At 39.9% G+C, this 16,626-nt stretch overlaps 1 protein-coding gene across 1 annotated transcript in view; it reads right to left on the bottom strand.

Annotated features, from left to right (window-relative positions):
- Window positions 1-702: 702 nt before the first annotated feature.
- The window catches only part of OSBP (oxysterol binding protein), a 30,175-nt gene continuing 14,251 nt past the window's right edge, over window positions 703-16,626 (bottom strand). Inside the window, exons 9-14 of the mRNA XM_074274097.1 lie at window positions 15,053-15,173; window positions 9,998-10,101; window positions 8,787-8,882; window positions 3,872-4,053; window positions 3,138-3,358; window positions 703-3,054 (exon numbers count right to left, since the gene is read on the bottom strand). Of these exons, the coding sequence (XP_074130198.1) occupies window positions 2,912-3,054; window positions 3,138-3,358; window positions 3,872-4,053; window positions 8,787-8,882; window positions 9,998-10,101; window positions 15,053-15,173 (867 nt within the window). The 3' untranslated portion in view covers window positions 703-2,911. The remainder of the gene's footprint in view (window positions 3,055-3,137; window positions 3,359-3,871; window positions 4,054-8,786; window positions 8,883-9,997; window positions 10,102-15,052; window positions 15,174-16,626) is intronic.

A 16,626-nucleotide genomic window follows, 5' to 3' on the forward strand; every position in this document is an offset into this window, starting at 1 on the left:
GAAACCTAAATGGGTAATTTAGAACAACAAAATATAAAGCTAGAAGGGATTGCAAAAATCATCTACTGCATACATATACTTCTCTCATCTAAAAAGCAATTTTTTCCCCATTGTAATGGCTTCAATTTAGACCAAACAGAACTCTTGTGATCACAAGAAAGAAAAATTGAAGAAACCCTTTTTTAAGAGAGTTTAAGACTGTTATTAGCTAAGGAGCAGCTTTGGCCCCAGAATTTTGATTTTGCTTTGCTTAAATTTCATGTGTATCACCTTCTGGCCTCAGATAACCAGAATGACAGTGATGAGCTAAACAAGAGCGTGTCAGCGGAGGCATTAGGCTCAGCTTGGTCTGCTTTGCAAGCCTTGAGCACCAGCAGGCAAAGCCAAGGACAAGTCAGTTATCTGGCACATTAATTTCTCTGACTTAGTAGTATTCTTTATACACTTTTCGGGACAATTTAGGTTTCCCCCTAAATTGCCAAATGGGAGGCAAAGGAATGAGCCCCATCGATATTTTTAGTATAGAAAAAAAAAATCTCCAATTGCTTTTTTCCTTTTTCATTATCATTTTAAAAATGTCTCTGCATTTCTCCCATAGTTACTCTAAGATCTCATATTCCCAAGAATTAAATAAGGTCCAGATCTCCCCTCATCTTTCCTACATAGTATAAATGGATGGAAGAGAATCAGACAGACAATGAGACTTTTTAAAAATTATTTAATTTAGTTGTTTTTTTTTGGAAAAAGCAATAATGCAAAAAAACCCAAAAATATAATTATAGTTTTGTTTTGTTTGAAATCTGCCTTTATTCCACCTGTAGGACTCGAAGTCTCTCCCACTGGCAGGAATCGGGTTCTGATTCGGTACCAAACCTGGAAATAGAATGCAGGCAGCAGGGGGAAGAGAAGGTGGGCCGTGGGGTTGCTGTAGCTGAGGACTGCCCACTCTGAAGCCTTCTGTTCAAACCACTTACTCGATCCATCTCTTGTATATATTAACCTTTCCCTGCTCTGGGAGTGGGGCATGTTGGAGGAAGTCCCCCAACCAGCCTCCGTTATGCCCGTCAAAGCTGGGAAGGAAGCAAGGGAAACCCTTGAGCCAGCACGACTTCCATTTCAATGGAGTGGTGGTTTCCTCTGGAATGACCTAAACTACACAGCGTTTCCCCCCAACCCTCCCCAGCCAATACCCCTACTGGCTGAGGCTCATTTGTTAAGGAACAGAATCAAAAACACCAACAAAAGCATACAAGGAAGGCACCTCAGTGTGATCCTCAACCAGGGGTGGGTGGTGTTGGAGAGGAGAGGGAAGAGAAGGTTTTCTGGGGGAGACAAGGGACACAAACAAAATATAACAGTGGTGAAGGCAGGCAAGCCAAAAGAGCAGCAGACCTCTTCCACCCCCATGGAGCGCTTTGGGGACCCTGCCTCTCTCTTCTTCCTAGGACCCAAACCAAGGCCAACTACAAGTCTTTCTCGGGGCCTCACGGCTGCAGGACTTCCAAAGCAGCGGAGGGAGGATGGCGAAGGACTTCAATTTGGAGGGTAGGGCAGTAAGGGTATTTACCAGTGTTCAGAGATTACGGTTCGTCATGAAGTGAACCATGAGAACCTTCCCCGTTCCCTACCAGCCCACACATGATCCTAAAATCTTCCTGCCTCATCGGGAGGTGGGAAAATAGAACATGAAATCTCTATCAATATGTGCTCAATGCAAAGAGACCCGGGGTTGGGGTAGATTTAAAAAAACAAACAAGATTCTTAATGGAAGGGAGGAGAATCAAAACAGAAAAATTAGATTTTTCTCTACATATATATAATATACAGATATTTAACAAATTATTCAAGAGGTGGCTCCAGTCCATGGGGCTTGAGACAGATGGTAGAAAGCCTTATTCCAGATTCATTTACTCCCTGTCTCTCCCATTCCAAAATATGTCGGCAAACAGGCAAAGTTCTGCTCCACGCTGGAACGCGGACCCCATGGCGACCTACTGTCAGGAGAGAAAGCTGAAGCACAGAAGGCAATTGGGGTGGGGGTGAGGAGTGATGTGGAGAGCAGAATGGCTGGAAGTCTTGCTCTGGCCCTTCTTATCTTCTCAGGAAAAGTTCTCAGCTGCAGAAGTCCAAGCAGCCCCCAAAGTTACAAGTACTATAATCCTTGAGGATTAGCCCTGCTCCTGCTGAAGTGGCAGCCAGCTGCTATGTAGCCCCAAAGTCGAAGAGTAGTCAAGGGGTGCTTTACACGGATGAAGAAAACTGCTAACAGTGAAGGAGCTCCCATGCCCCCATTCTACTTACAAGTCAGCTCTTCCACTAGGGACTCTTCTCCCGCAGTCAGCATGCCCCGGCCCTCTAAAACTTCCCTGCCTTTGAGAACTCTTATTAAAAAGGGGCAGCCGACCGCCCAGTGCAGTCACTACAGATGCCATCCATAGGGCTTCTCCCTGGCTTTTTTTTAAAAAGGAATTTCGAATATCAGAGCTTACTCTTGGCAGCACCAAGATACCTCTAATCCACATACTCCACGAACACGTCTCTTGGCTGAGTGAGATACTGTTGCTAGGACGGGACTAGAGGTGCCGTAATTTTCAGTGGGGTGAACGGGGGAGGAAGAGTCAAAGACAGAGACCCACAGGTGAGAAATAATGCTAACTCCCAGCTACCCAACCTCTCCCTTCCAAACACAGGTATCTATTATGTCAATGTCGGGGTCAATCAGGTAAGGCATTGCAGCCAATCAATCACCACCCCCAGGACTTCTGCTCCTGGTGATTGCTTTGGAACAAATGATTGGTTAAGAAAGACAACCTTGAGGAAAGCACTAGGTAAGGAAGTCAGAATGGCTGGCTCTCTCTCCCAACCTTCGTCCTCTTCCCCTCTGATTCTCCTCCCTCTTGTTCCTGTAATTTCAGAAAATGTCTGGGCATGAGCTCCAGTCCTGTTTTTCTTTACTTTCCCAGTATCCTCCTCTATAAATATGGGTTAACTCCTTGGTAACAGGGTCCTTTTTCCTCTCAAACCACAGTGCCTTGTAAGGGTCATACGGAGTGCCTGTGAAGAGAGAAAAGACAGGTGTTAGGGGGACTCAGAGGGGATGCCATCCTTCCTCATTCCCTCCCAGCAGCTCCTCTCACCGTCCTCGGTGGCTTTCACGGCCTCAGCCTCCCTCTTCTTCCTGGACAGGCGCTGCTTCTCCTCCAGGCGCTGCTTCTCGGCATTGGCCTCGTCCCAGCGCCCGTTCTCCATCAGCCTCTGGTCCGGCCGCAGACGGCTGTCGGTGGGGGCCGTGCCACTCTCCCAGGCGTTGAGCGTGAGGGCCAGCTCGGAGAAGTAGTACATGTTCTCTGCGTTCTTCCTAGGGTGAAAAGGGGGAAAGCCAGGAGACAGGAGGCACTGTCCATTAGAGAGTGAAGGGCACTCAGATTCCAACCCAGAAAGCTACTGAGGGTTCACAAGACTCGTCCTGAACTGGGTCCACCCTACTATTTCTAGTCATCGCTGTGTTCATGGCCTCCCATGACTGGCAGGGCAATTCCTTCTGCTGCTTGGGGTGAGGTGACTCCCTCCTCAAGGGGCTTTGGCCCCATACCATCCCACCCTCAATTCTCCTCCCTAAACCAGGATGACCTCTGAACCGACTGTAGAAAGTTCCCACCCCACACAGAGGTGGCCAGGAAGTCACTATGACTTTCTTTCAGCAAAGGCATCAGACAAATTCACAGAAAATGAAGGCCTTTTGTGCAATCTCCCCTCTGATTCCCTTAGCCCCTTTGCCTGGACATCTAGGGGGGAAAGCAGGCCCCAAAGCTGTGCCCCTTCCTCTGGGCTCAGCGCCTCCTGCCCAGAACAACTCTCAGGGCATACTCACGGCAGGGGGTTCCTCTTCCAGAGCATGACCCTGCTGTCCTCTAATTCATGGCTTCTTTGGCGACTGTCACCCCCATTATCCCCATTAGTGGGTAGAACTTTGAAATAATCCATTTTCTCATCCCAGGTTCCCAGAAGGGCAAAGTGTACTTTTCCTGAAGGATCTGTGACTTCCCCTGTAACCTACAAGGATGCAAAGCAGGGGCACAGAGAAATCACTCTTGGTTTCAATCACTGAATTTTTTCTAAATTCAAATGGAATAACAGCCACAGGGCTATCATGATAAATTTGGGCAGCCCTATCCAAATTATTCTATAATAGAGAATATGACTTGAAATCACTGGGTCACAATAACTTTAGTAATAGTCAAGTTAAGTGGGTTTGGCAATTTGTTTTAATAATACAAAGATCTTTCACATAATGGTATTTAATTCAACAAACATCAAATTCTGCATTACCATATATTGCAGATTTTTTCCTCACGTGACTTTCTCTTACCGTAGCTGCACTGATTTTGTTTGTGCAAAAACTTTTCCATTTCACAGAGTAGAAATTATCATTTATCTTTTGTGATCATTTCCAACTCTTAAGAATTCAACCCTTGACTATGATTGAAAAAGGTAAATGACCTTTTCCCTTATTTATTTTTATGCTGTGATTTTTAGCTCAGGTCACATCCAATTTGAGCTAATTCAATATAAGATGCTAGTATAGTCTAATTTCTACCAAACTTTTCCAGTTTCAGCTCTTCCTCAATAGGGAGTTCTTCATCAAGTGATTTATGTTTTCAATTTTACCAAATCTTATTACCGAGTTCAATTGTTTTTGAATTTTCCTCATCTAGTCTGTTCTACAGATACATCCACTTTTTAATTTTTCCACTAGTACCAAACAGTTTTGATGGCTACTACTTTATAGGACTAAAGTCTAGAAAAAGTCATTGCTCCTTCATTCAAATTCTCTCCTCTACCCTTTCCCCTTCTCTAAATTCTAGACCAGCTATTTTAGACCCCCCTTAGGCATCTTGGGAAGCCTTCAGACCCTGTTCTCATAATCATCTTGTTAAACATATAGGATTGCCAAGGAAACCAATTATACTGGAAGACAGTTATCAAATTTTTTTTTTAAGTTAATGTATCCTAGGTTAAGAATTCCTTACTTTTCATCATCAAAATAATGGTTTTTTTAATTTTTGCTAAAGCAACTGGGGTTAAGTGACTTGCCCTGAGTCACACAGCTAGGAAGAGTTGTGTCTGAGGCCAGATTTGAACTCAGGTCCTCCTCACTTCAGGGCTGGTGCTCTAGCCACTGCACCATCTAGCTGCCTCCTTCAAAATGATTTTTAAAAATTACTTAATGTATCTCACATCAACCACATGTGTTACTTTGCTAGTTAATTGCCAAGAATATAAAGATAAATTTAAATCACTTCACCTTAGATCTCACAAAACTTACCTTGTTTGGGATTAGACATATACAAGAATAATTATAAGATGGTGTATTATTATAATAAATGCACAGGTCAGAGTAGCATGACAGACCAAAAAGGGGGTAATCGCTTCAGTGGGATGCTGGGAAGGGCAGATTATGTGCAAGGGTGTTAAGGGTGTCTTGGAAGAAGAACGAACATTTCATCAGCATATATTGCAAAGCTGATTGAAGAAAGGGAGAGGAATTCTGTTTCAATTCAGCCCTAATAGAAGGTGCGCTTAGAAAAGCACCAAGAGAAGGCAGGACAAGCCAAGCTAACAAGCATTTATTAAGTGCGAGACTCTGGGTTAAGAGCTACAGACAAAGACACACGAAAAAGTACCTTCCCTCAAGCTTACATTTAAATAAGACAGGAAAGCAGGAAGTCCTACTTTGCTGGAGTGTAGATTGAGTGAAGCGGAGCACCACAAAATAAATTTGGAGATGCATGCTGAAGCCAGACTGTGTGGGAATGAAAACAGAAGGTTAAAGAGTCTGTATTTTCTTCCATAGTCAGTGGGAAGTAACAAAAATGTTTTCAACAGAGAATACCAACATTGGGCTTGTATCCTGGGAAGATTAATTAGGCAGCTGTAGAAAAGATGAACTGAGTTCAGGTGACACCAGTGACCAAGTTCTTCCAAATATTTAGAAGGTGTCAGGACAGAAAGAGGAAATGAGATGTTTGAAAGGTATTTCAAAGTGAAATGACAGAACCTATTCAACTGGATGTGAGGGATGAGGGAGAGAAAAGACAGACAATTGAGTTTCAAAGCTTGGGTGATTGAGAAGAAAACATCATCTAAAGAAATAGGAGAAAGAACAAGTTCTGAAAAGAAAATTGTGACTTCTTTTAGTCATGCTGGACTTGAGGTTCCAATGGGACATGCCGGTAAAGTTGTTAAGCAGATACTTAGAACTAAGGAGACATTAAATCAGAGGAAGAAAGATGAAATTACCTCTTAGATATATGGATATAGAAAGAGTTCATGAGGAGACAAGAATGGAGAGATCAAAAAAAAGGTAAAACAAACAATTGTGATTATATGCAATTTTAAAACTTTTGCACAAATAAATTCAATGAAGCTAAGAAGGGAAGTTAACCAAGAAAAATCTTTGCAATAAGTTTTTCTAATAAAGGTCTCAATATATAAGTAATTGAGTCTAATTTAGTCAATTAGTTAGTAGGCATTTATGAGGTACCTGCTATGGGCCAGATCAGATAATGTGTTAAGTGCTCAGATAAGAATAAAAGCTATCACCCAAGTAATAAATGGTGCAAGGATCTGAATGGACAGTTTTAGGGGAAGAAATCGAAATCAAGTCATTTAAAAATGCTCTAAATTTCTAATAACTAGAGAAATGCAAATTAAAACAATTCTTAAGTACTATCAGATTGACCAAGTTGATAAAATAAGAAAATATAAGAACAATCCAAGAAAATTAAGGAAAAAAGTCAATCAATTAGAAACAGAGAATCAGAAACTTAAGAATATAATTTCTTGAAACCCAGAATTGGGCAAGGGGAACCTAATAATTTTCTAATACACCAAGAAATCGTAAAACAAAATCAAAAGAATGGAAAAAAAAAATCCCATCAGAAAAACAACTAATTTAGAGAAGAGATCAAGGACAAAGAATATAAGTATAGTCAGACTACCTGGAAATTATAACTAAAAAAAAAAAAAGAATCCTGATACAATATTACAAGATATTATGAAGAAAAATTAACCTGAAGTTCTAGAACAAGAAGACAAAGTAGAAACAGATAAAATATTCAGTCATCACCATATGAAAGCGATTCCAGGAGGAAAATTAGCAGGACTATCATAATCAAGTTTGAAAACTTCCAGATCAGGAATAAAGGAAACAAGGAAAAAAAAAAAATTTAAATATCATGGAGCTATGATAAGGATTATGTATCTAGCAGCTACCATGTTGAAGGGCTTTAGATCTTGAAATACTACATACTTTATAGCAAAAGAGGTGGAGTTATGACCAAGAGTTCATTACTCAACAAAATATAATCTTGAATTTTATTTATTTATTTTTTTAAAGGGCATTTAACAAATTAAAAGACAGATTTTTGTGACAAAAACCCCAGTGAAAATGAGACATCTAAAATCCAGGAGAAATATAAGGTAAATAGACTAATTGTAAGTGACTCAATAAAGAAAAATTGTTTACTTCCTATATGTGAAAATATTACCAGTGCTTTTATGATTGTCATCATTATTTGCGTACTTTGAAAGAAAGGCATGGGCTGAACGGAGTAAAATGGGGTGATTCTAATAAAATAAAACTGTAGGAAAAGATAAAAAGGAGTAATTATTTCATATAAATGAAGCATAAAAGGACAAAATGATTCAGAAGAACCTAGTATGAGAAAGGGGTAGTACTGGTACCTCACTCTCATCAGGTATGGATTAAAGAGAGAATAACATATATATCTTGGAAAAATATAAAAGTCTTCTAAATTCAGAAAGAAACAAGAAGGTAAGGAGATAAGGTGGGAGGACAGGATAAGGGAGGGACTCTTAAAGGAATGAGCAGGTTAAGGAACAGCAGGGCAAAGTAGTGAACAGAAGTAAAGCAGAGAAGGGAGGAGGGATAGGTAAGGAGGACAATGAAGAAAAAAAAACAACAGAAGGAAAATATACAAGTAATTGTAGCTTAGAATGTGAATGGGATGAATTTATCCATAAAATGAAAACAGCAGATGAAAAATTTGAATTCAACAATATTGCTTTCAGGAAACAAAAAAAAAAAAAAAAAAAGAAAATAAAAGGCAGGAGTAGAGTTCTGCATGCAAAAAAAAAAAAAAAACAGAGATAGTAATCATGATCTGAGACAAGTTAAAGTTAAAACTGATTTAATCAAAAGAGGAAAAACAGAGCAATTATACTATGTGCCAGTAATAGCATTCAGTACTGTTTTAGACCACTTAAAATACGTGAGTATATACCTGCCAAAAAGACGAACAGAAACATAAAATATTTTTTACACAAATAAACTCAAATCTAAATAACTGAAATAATCACTTACTATTCATGTGTAAGTAAAGCCAATATAAATTTTTAGAATGAGAATTTTACCTAACTAATCTATTCAGTATCATATCCCAATTAAATTACCAAAAAAATTATTTTACTGAGTTAGAAAAAATGATAACAAAGTTCATTTAGAAGAACAAAAGGTCAGGAACTTTCAAGAAATCAGGGGGAAAAGATGTAAAGGAAGTAGATTCAGCAGTAGCTAACACTAAACTATATTATAAGTCCAATGGTGACCTTGAAAAGAACAGTCTCAGTAAAGAAAGAATACCTGGTTGGGGAGAAAGACCAGGAGAGGAAATGATCAATGCAGAAGTTTCCAGAAAAGACAGAAAGACAAAGTATCCACACAAAGGAGCTCATGGAATAATTCTGATTCTCGCTTCTCTTACCTTCCTGGCCACATCTCGGGAAAAGTAGCTGTAAGGAACAAACTTGAGATTGCACTTGTCTCCTGTCTTGTGATTCACAATGTCGATCTCGCCAGACTATGAGTGGGGAAGAAATAAGGGCTTGCATTTACTGAGATTCAGGTTCTTGGGGCACATGTCAAATACTAAACTTAATTCCCATTCATTTCTTCAACCTGCAAATTCCAGAACTAATCAACTACTGTTTCCCACCTAAGTCACTTTGGAGTTGAGCCGGAGTCCTTTATACAGCCAGGAGATAGGACAAATACCCATCCTATAATGTCTATCCATAGTTTAAAGGTGACATAATGTAGCTTGTGGCAAAGATTTCCAGATTATAGTGATATCTGATGTTTCCAAACTTGTTTTTACAACAATGACATTTTGTAGCCACCCCTGCTACATGTACTCCCCATTCCCTTTAACCTTCCTCTATACCTCATCCAACTAGACTTTATTGATTCCAGCAGACATCCTACTCATTTCCCACCTTCATAGCCCGTGCTCACTCAGACTCTATCAACCCACCCAAATCCTACCCATCTCCAGCCAAGCTTAAGGAAATTGATCATTCCTCCAAGAAGTCTTCCCTGACCATTCCAACCCACAGAGAACTTAACTTCCCACACAACACTGAATCACATATTGCCTCATAGCGTATACTATACTGCTGGCTTACATTTTTATTCAAATTTCATTTCTATACAGCTTGCCTCAACCAGACTAGACACTTACTGAGAACAGGACCCATATACCTTTGCACTCCTGGACTGTGTCTAACACACTATATACTTTCAATCAATATTTGCTTAATGAATGAATTTTATAATAAGAATTGTAGCACAGTCATCAGTTCATAGTAGGATTAGACCTGAAAGGATGTTAAAATCCATGCAAGTCTGACCCTCTAGTTTTACAGACAGATAAGGGACTGAGAAGGATCAAGCAATTTGTCTAAAATTACCATGTTAGTTAGTGACGGAATCAAAATACAGATCCAGGGTTTCCCCTCCCATTCTGAGCTGTGAATCATTTCTGATCCATATCAATGGGAAACAATGGTTTTTATTTACTTTGCCACCCATAAGAGATTAACTAAGAGAAATTTTGTGGGCCAATCCTATTTACCTTTCCTATTTCTCTGCAAAGGTGCACCTAAGCAGATGGCCTCTGAGGGCACCTCAGCTTACCTGATCTATCCACAATTTGCCCACAATAATGTTGTGCACTGTCGTTGTAACTTTTTTCCAAGTGTAGTGATGACCAGTGGCATGGAAGATACAATGGATGCTACCTGGAGGGAGAGGGAGACACAGATAACTAGCCAAATATTAGATAAATGGCATAATTCTGTCATGGAAAGGAAATCTGAGTATTTTCTGCCTCTGATAAGCTTTTCTGCTTTTCTAATTTGTTCTTTAGGAGAATGTTATCATCTTGTAGACAGACACCTTGCTATTATGATGAATTTTGTCTAGTAACCTTGCAAACAGGAGTTCAATGAGAAATGCACCATAGATACCAGTTAACTAAATGAAATACAATCTGCTGAAAAATCTCTTGACAATCTATACATCTTGCTAAAAGCTACTCACAACAGAAATGGAAATTAAATAAAAGATACTAACTTTTTAAAAAGCAACTTTGCTTCCCTAGACATTTCTGTTTTTGAATGTCAAAAGTACTGAAAAGGGCCAGAAGAAATCTAACAGATCAAGAAATCAGTGTACAGCAGCAGAAAAGCACAACACTTTTAGATAGCAGAAGACTTCTATTTATAGCCCTGCTATTAATTTGGCATGTGACCACAAACAAAACATGTCATCTATTTATCACCATCTCTCCTTCTTATCTTTTTCCTCCTCCTCTGGATTTCATAAGTTGTTGCTTATCTAGCCAAAAGGGACCTTTGAGATACTTTGATCCATCCTTCACCTTTCCCAAATAAGAGAGAGAACCCCAGAGGGGAATGGGCTGATTTTGGTCACACAACCTGTTAACAGAAGGCACAGATCTAAAACTAAAGTTTTCTGATTTTCTATGAAATTTATTTTTGAATATTATGAAAAGGTGAGAACTGGGCAGAAAAGAGAATGAAAAAATTACCAATCTCCTGACATAATACAGTGAGATTTTTGGACTTGGACCAATTGGTTAAGATGTACTATTGCCACCTGGTGAAGATATGGCTAAATTACAGGGGCAATTCTGGTGGGTGACATTTGTTGTTCAGTCGTTTTTAGTGTATCTAACTCTTCATTACCCCAGTTGAGGTCCTCTTAGCAAAGATACTGAAGTGGTTTGCCATTTCCTTCTCCAGTTCATTTTACAGATGAAAATCTCAGGTAAACAGACTTGGTTAAGTGACTTGCCCAAAAAGCAAACAGTTAATTAGTATCCAGGGCCAGATCTGAATGCATTAAGATGGATCTTCCTGACTCTAGATCTGGCACTCTAGCCACTGTGCCAACTAGCTTCCCCAGTTCTAAAGTACAAGGTCCCAAAACTAAATCCATAGTTTAATAAATTTGAGTTGAAAGAGAGCTTTGGGGTCCTCTACTTCAACCTCCTGGTTTTATTAACATTCATTTTTTTTTTTTTTTAATTTTGAGTTTCAAATCTCTCCCACCTACCTTCCTACCACTCATTGAAAAAGCAAGGGATATAGTATTAATTCTGCATTTTCCACATCAGCCCTGTTTTTTTAAAAAGCAAGAAAAATGTTTCAATCTGTTGATGAGTTCTCACTCTGGAAGTAGAAAACATTTTTCATTGTAGGTCTTTTGGAATTGTCTTGAATGACTGTCGATTAAAGTAGCTAAATTCTTTCCTCTCATTATTTGATTATAGTACACAGTGCTCTCCTGGTTCTGTTCATATTACTTTGTATCAGTTCATATAATTCTTCCCACGTTTCCCCTGAAATCACCCCTTTGTCATTTCTTGTAGAGCGATAGTATTCCATTACAATCATATATAACCTGCTCAACCACTTCTCAACTGATGGGCATCCTCTCAATTTCCAAGATGCAATCACTAAAAGAGCTGCTATAGATATTTTAGTGTCAATAGGTCCTTTTCTTTTTCTTTGATCCCTTTGGGATAAAGATCTAATAGTGGTATTGATGGGTCAAAGGATATGTACATTTTTATAATCCTCTTCTGGGCATAGTTCCAAATTTGTTCAGCAAAATGATTAGCCAAGTTCACAACTCCACCATCAGTGCACTGGTGTCCTTGTTTTTCCACATCCTTTTCAGCATTTATCATTTTCTTTTTCTGTTACATTAGCCCATTTGACAGGTATAAGGGTTTTAATTTGCATTTCTCTAATAGTAATTTAAAGCATTTTTTTCATGACTATAGATAACTGATTTCTTCATCAGAGAACTGCCTGGTCACATCCTTTGACCATTTATCATTTGGGGAATTGCTTTTATTTTTATTAATTTGGCTTAGTTTCCTATACAGTTGGAAAATGAAACCTTTATCAGAGAAATTTGCTATCTACCACTCCCACCCCACCCATTTCCCTTCTAATATTGGCTGTATTGGTATATAACTGGTATATAATGACTTTAATTTCATGTAATCAAAATTATTCATTTTACTTCCTGTGATCCTCACTATTTTGTTTGGTCCCAAATTCTTTCTTACCATAGATCTAAGATAAAATTTCCAATGTTACTCTGATTTATTTATTTCATTTCACCATTTCTAAATCATTTACTCATGTTAACTTCTTTTTGGCATACTGACTGACCCCTTCACTTTAAACATAAGGAAAATGAGGTCTAGAGATGGTAAGGGGTTTGTCCAAGGTCATACAGGTATTAAATTATAAAGTGATAGAGTTAGGATCTGAACACAGATTCTCTGACTCCAATTTTAGGAAGTGAAAACTATTGTTTTCTTGAAAACATTATTTGTCTTCTTGAAATGTCAGCATTTCATTAAGCATTTATTAAGCAACTGCAATGTGTCAACACTATGCTAAATTCTGAGGACACAAAGAAAGGCAAGACAGTCCCTATTCTCAAGTAACTCACAATCCGACAGAGATGGGAAAGAGAATTCTCATTTGCATCTAGATTCTCGTTTGAAAATAAGATACAATTTAATTAAAAAATAAAACAAAAGATATTCAGCTTAGTCTCCAGATCTGTGTATCTCAACTCCTCAAAAGCTTCATTCTACTCCAGCCTCATGTAAGGGGTTTCTATTAGTTTCCATAAGATCAATGATTATTTCTATTCAAATGATTCTATCAATACCTAGAGTTGTCAGCTCCCTCCTGAGCATTTCTACCGGAAGATGCCACATTCAATTCTAGTCCAAAGCGTCCAAAACTAGACCTCCTTCTCTGCCTCTCTAAACCTGGCTCTCTTCCTCCCAAGGGCCCAGCAACTTTCCAGGCACCTGGAACACCACCTCAGAATCATTGTGGCACCTTCCCTCTCCTTCACCTGACACTGGCTTGGTAAATCCAACACTCATAGCACCATCTCAGTCTCTCCTACTTCACTGCCATCATTCCAGGTCAGATATATGTCTCTTGTATAAACTATTGCAAGAACCTTCTAATGAGTCTCACTGCTTTCATTTTCTCCCTTTATCCTACACATAGCTGCCAAAACAATCTTTCTAAAGCACAGATCTAAGACTCCTCTGCTCAAAAATCTTCACCAGCTTCTTACTGCCTCCTCAGGTAAAATGCAGATTCCTCATGCCAGCCTGTAGAGCTCTTCACAGCCTGGCACCCACCTATCTTGCCAGGTTTACTTCGCAGGCTTCCCCCCCACACACACTCCGTGGCCCACCAACCATGCCGGCTTCTGGTCCTCCAAACTCAGCCCTCCAGCTCTGTGCTAGCACCCCTTATGTGCCTCCCTCCTGAACCACTGGGTCTCTGAGAATCCTAATCTTGTTCATTTCAGGCTCAAGAAGCCTTTTCTACACAACCAGGTTACTATTTTTCTTTCTCTTCCCTTCCATTTTTCATCTATTTACACATAATATTCTGAAGTAAAATATAAACTCCTCAAAGGAGCAATTTTCTTTTCTTTGTATTCTCAGTATCCAGACAAATGTCTTACACACAGCAGGCACTTTATGTATTTCTGGTTGATTTTAATGGAAAGGCAAGTTTGTAAATCTACTATCAAGTCTATGGAAAAGGACACTAAGGAAAAGTGTTCGTGAAAGTTTGGAGACAGACAACTAGCCATGCTACCATCCTCCAAGATTAGACAGCAACTCTCTGAGAGGCAGAAATAGGGGCTGGGGTGAGGCACTGCTTTCGAGAGGGCCAGGGCCTGCACCTTCTTTTCACAGTCGGGAGCTGTGGGCTCTAACCTAACCCTTTCAGGAACCAGCTACAGCCTAGCTTATTAATTGTGTAAAACTGAATGATTAAATATGGCATATATTACAAAGTCTCTTTGTGGAACTCTCATGAGCAAAACAGTACTCTAAAAATTTAGAAAATAAAAACAAGTTAAAGATCCAATCATATAATAATAAAGCTTTTTAAAACCCTTTTTCCATTTCCTGAAGCATGCTACAAAGAGGACAAAAGCTAAAGGGCCTGACAGAAATGAACTAAGCCTACATATGGTAGATACTGAGCAAACTCACCTCATCCGGAAGACAGACAGACTCTTAAGGGCTCACTGCTACAGGTCCTGCTCAAGTTCATTTGGACCTGAATCCAGAAGGTATCTATCCCTGTGTAAAGCACTCAAGAACACTCTGGATGTGGACGCCTGTAGCAGGGAGTTACCATTCTAAAGAAGGGGTTAGGAACTCTTTATCAGCTTAGAGAGAATTTTTTTTTTTGCTGTTCTATATCCTTAGGGTTCAGAGTAAACAGTGGAAGGCTTGCTACCATAAATATTTCTAAGAAACTGCTTTATAATTTGGAAGATGCTGAGCAAAACTGAAGAGCCTTAAGGCATTACCAAGATTAGAAAATAAAAATGACAATAATATAAAAGCGTTAAACTTAATAATGATACGAGTTGTTTTCTTTACCCAAGAAGTGATTTTATTTGGGGCAGATGAAGAGCTGGCTCTCTCCCCTAACAAAAAAAGTGACTTGAGGCTTTTAGAGCTCCAATCTTTGGCCAAACTTGGAATAAGCATTCCAGAGTCATTCTAGAAGCAATTATAGAGTACTTTACAACCTGCAAAATGTTTTCCATACATTCTCTCATTTGAGATGCCCCCAGAGGTGTTGTACTTACCAAGGGGCATGATGGACAGATATTTGCCACGGAACTTGCTGGTGATTTTGATTTCCTGTCGTAATGTCCAGCCATTTTTGGATTCAGCATGGTGTGCAGCAGCAGGAGGATGGTGGCTCACCTTGAAGAAAAGACAGATTTAAAAATGGAAAAAAAAATAAAAGGCATAAAACTTTCCTTTATGATTTTAATTCTGGGGGGATCTTAAAAAATATCTATCCAATTCATCATTTTTCAGAAGATGACAACGAAATATTTTGTCCAAGCTTACAAAGCCAGCAGCTTGTAACAGTCAAGGTGAGAACCCACGTCTCCTAATTCCTGGTCCAAAGTCCTTTAAATGACTGATTGAAACGTTTATTAAATTCTTTGGATGTTCTAAGGCTGAAGATACAAACAGAAAAATAAGATGGCCTGTGCTCTCAATGAGCTCCTGTTGTATTCCAGTGAAAAAACACATCTGTCAGTTGCCCGACAGATGAAAGGGTTCCATGGTCTTTAGCGTGCAGCAGCAAAGCAGATGGCAAGGTCCCTTCTTTAAGGTTGGTTCCATTGATAAAACCTCTTCAGTTTCTGATGTCAAATCATTTGACAGTGGCAAAGATTTGGTGACAAGAATGTCCTTTTCTGCATTGTCAGCAGCTGTGACTATAGAACCAGCAGAAGCAGCTTCCAGGCTGACAGCTGAAGGCCCTGGGCCACTAGCACTGTCACTGCCAAAGCTCCTGGGCACGGGGTCCTGGGCCATCTCTATCAGGGTTCAAGGGGAGATAGGGGCCAAGATGGCCACCTCTTTGGAGAGCTAGGCTAGACATAGGATTGTCAGGGGTGGGGTGGAGAGAGGTTCCTGTGTCCATCTGCTGTAGGTGGTAGTTATCTAGCAGGTAGTCTCTTCTCAACAATGATTTCTCCTGTCCAGACTGCCCACTAGAGGGAAGGGAGGGAGACTGACCTGGAAGCAAGTCTGGTGGTCTGGGGAGGTGGCAGGGAAGGGGGAGATGCTGATTCTTGGTTTCATGGTCTGAATTTTTCAATGGCAGATAAGGTAGTGGTCATTTGACTTGACCAGGATATGCTGTTCCCTGTCTCACTCCAAGGGCCCTGCTGACCCAGCTAGGAGGGTCTGCCTGCCCAGGGGCATTATACCAGGCTGCCAAAAGCCAACAATCAAAACTACTCCTGATTCTTATAAGCATATGTCCCTACTATGTACCTGGCTCTGCACTAAGGCTCTGGAATATAAATACAAATACAAACAGTCCCTACCCTCAATAACCCTTAATAAGGGGAGCCAAGGCATAAAAGAATGCTAAAAAAAGCCCTAGGAAGGGTAAAATGAGAAGACTGCAGCAAGTGCCTGTGGATTCTTGGTTCCCAGGCACTTGAGGCAAAAGAAAACAGTCTCAAAGACAGAAAAATATTAAGAACACTTGACAGAAAATCAGTGTGGGGTGGCACCTTGAAATGAAGAACATCAGAGTTTCAAGAATCTGCAATGTCAGAGCCTAGAAGGATATCAGAACAGGGAAAAGAGAGCATACAAGCTGGAAGGGATCTCTGGATCCAGAGTACTG

Source organism: Sminthopsis crassicaudata, chromosome 6, assembly GCF_048593235.1.
Source record: "Sminthopsis crassicaudata isolate SCR6 chromosome 6, ASM4859323v1, whole genome shotgun sequence".
NCBI lineage: Eukaryota > Metazoa > Chordata > Mammalia > Dasyuromorphia > Dasyuridae > Sminthopsis > Sminthopsis crassicaudata.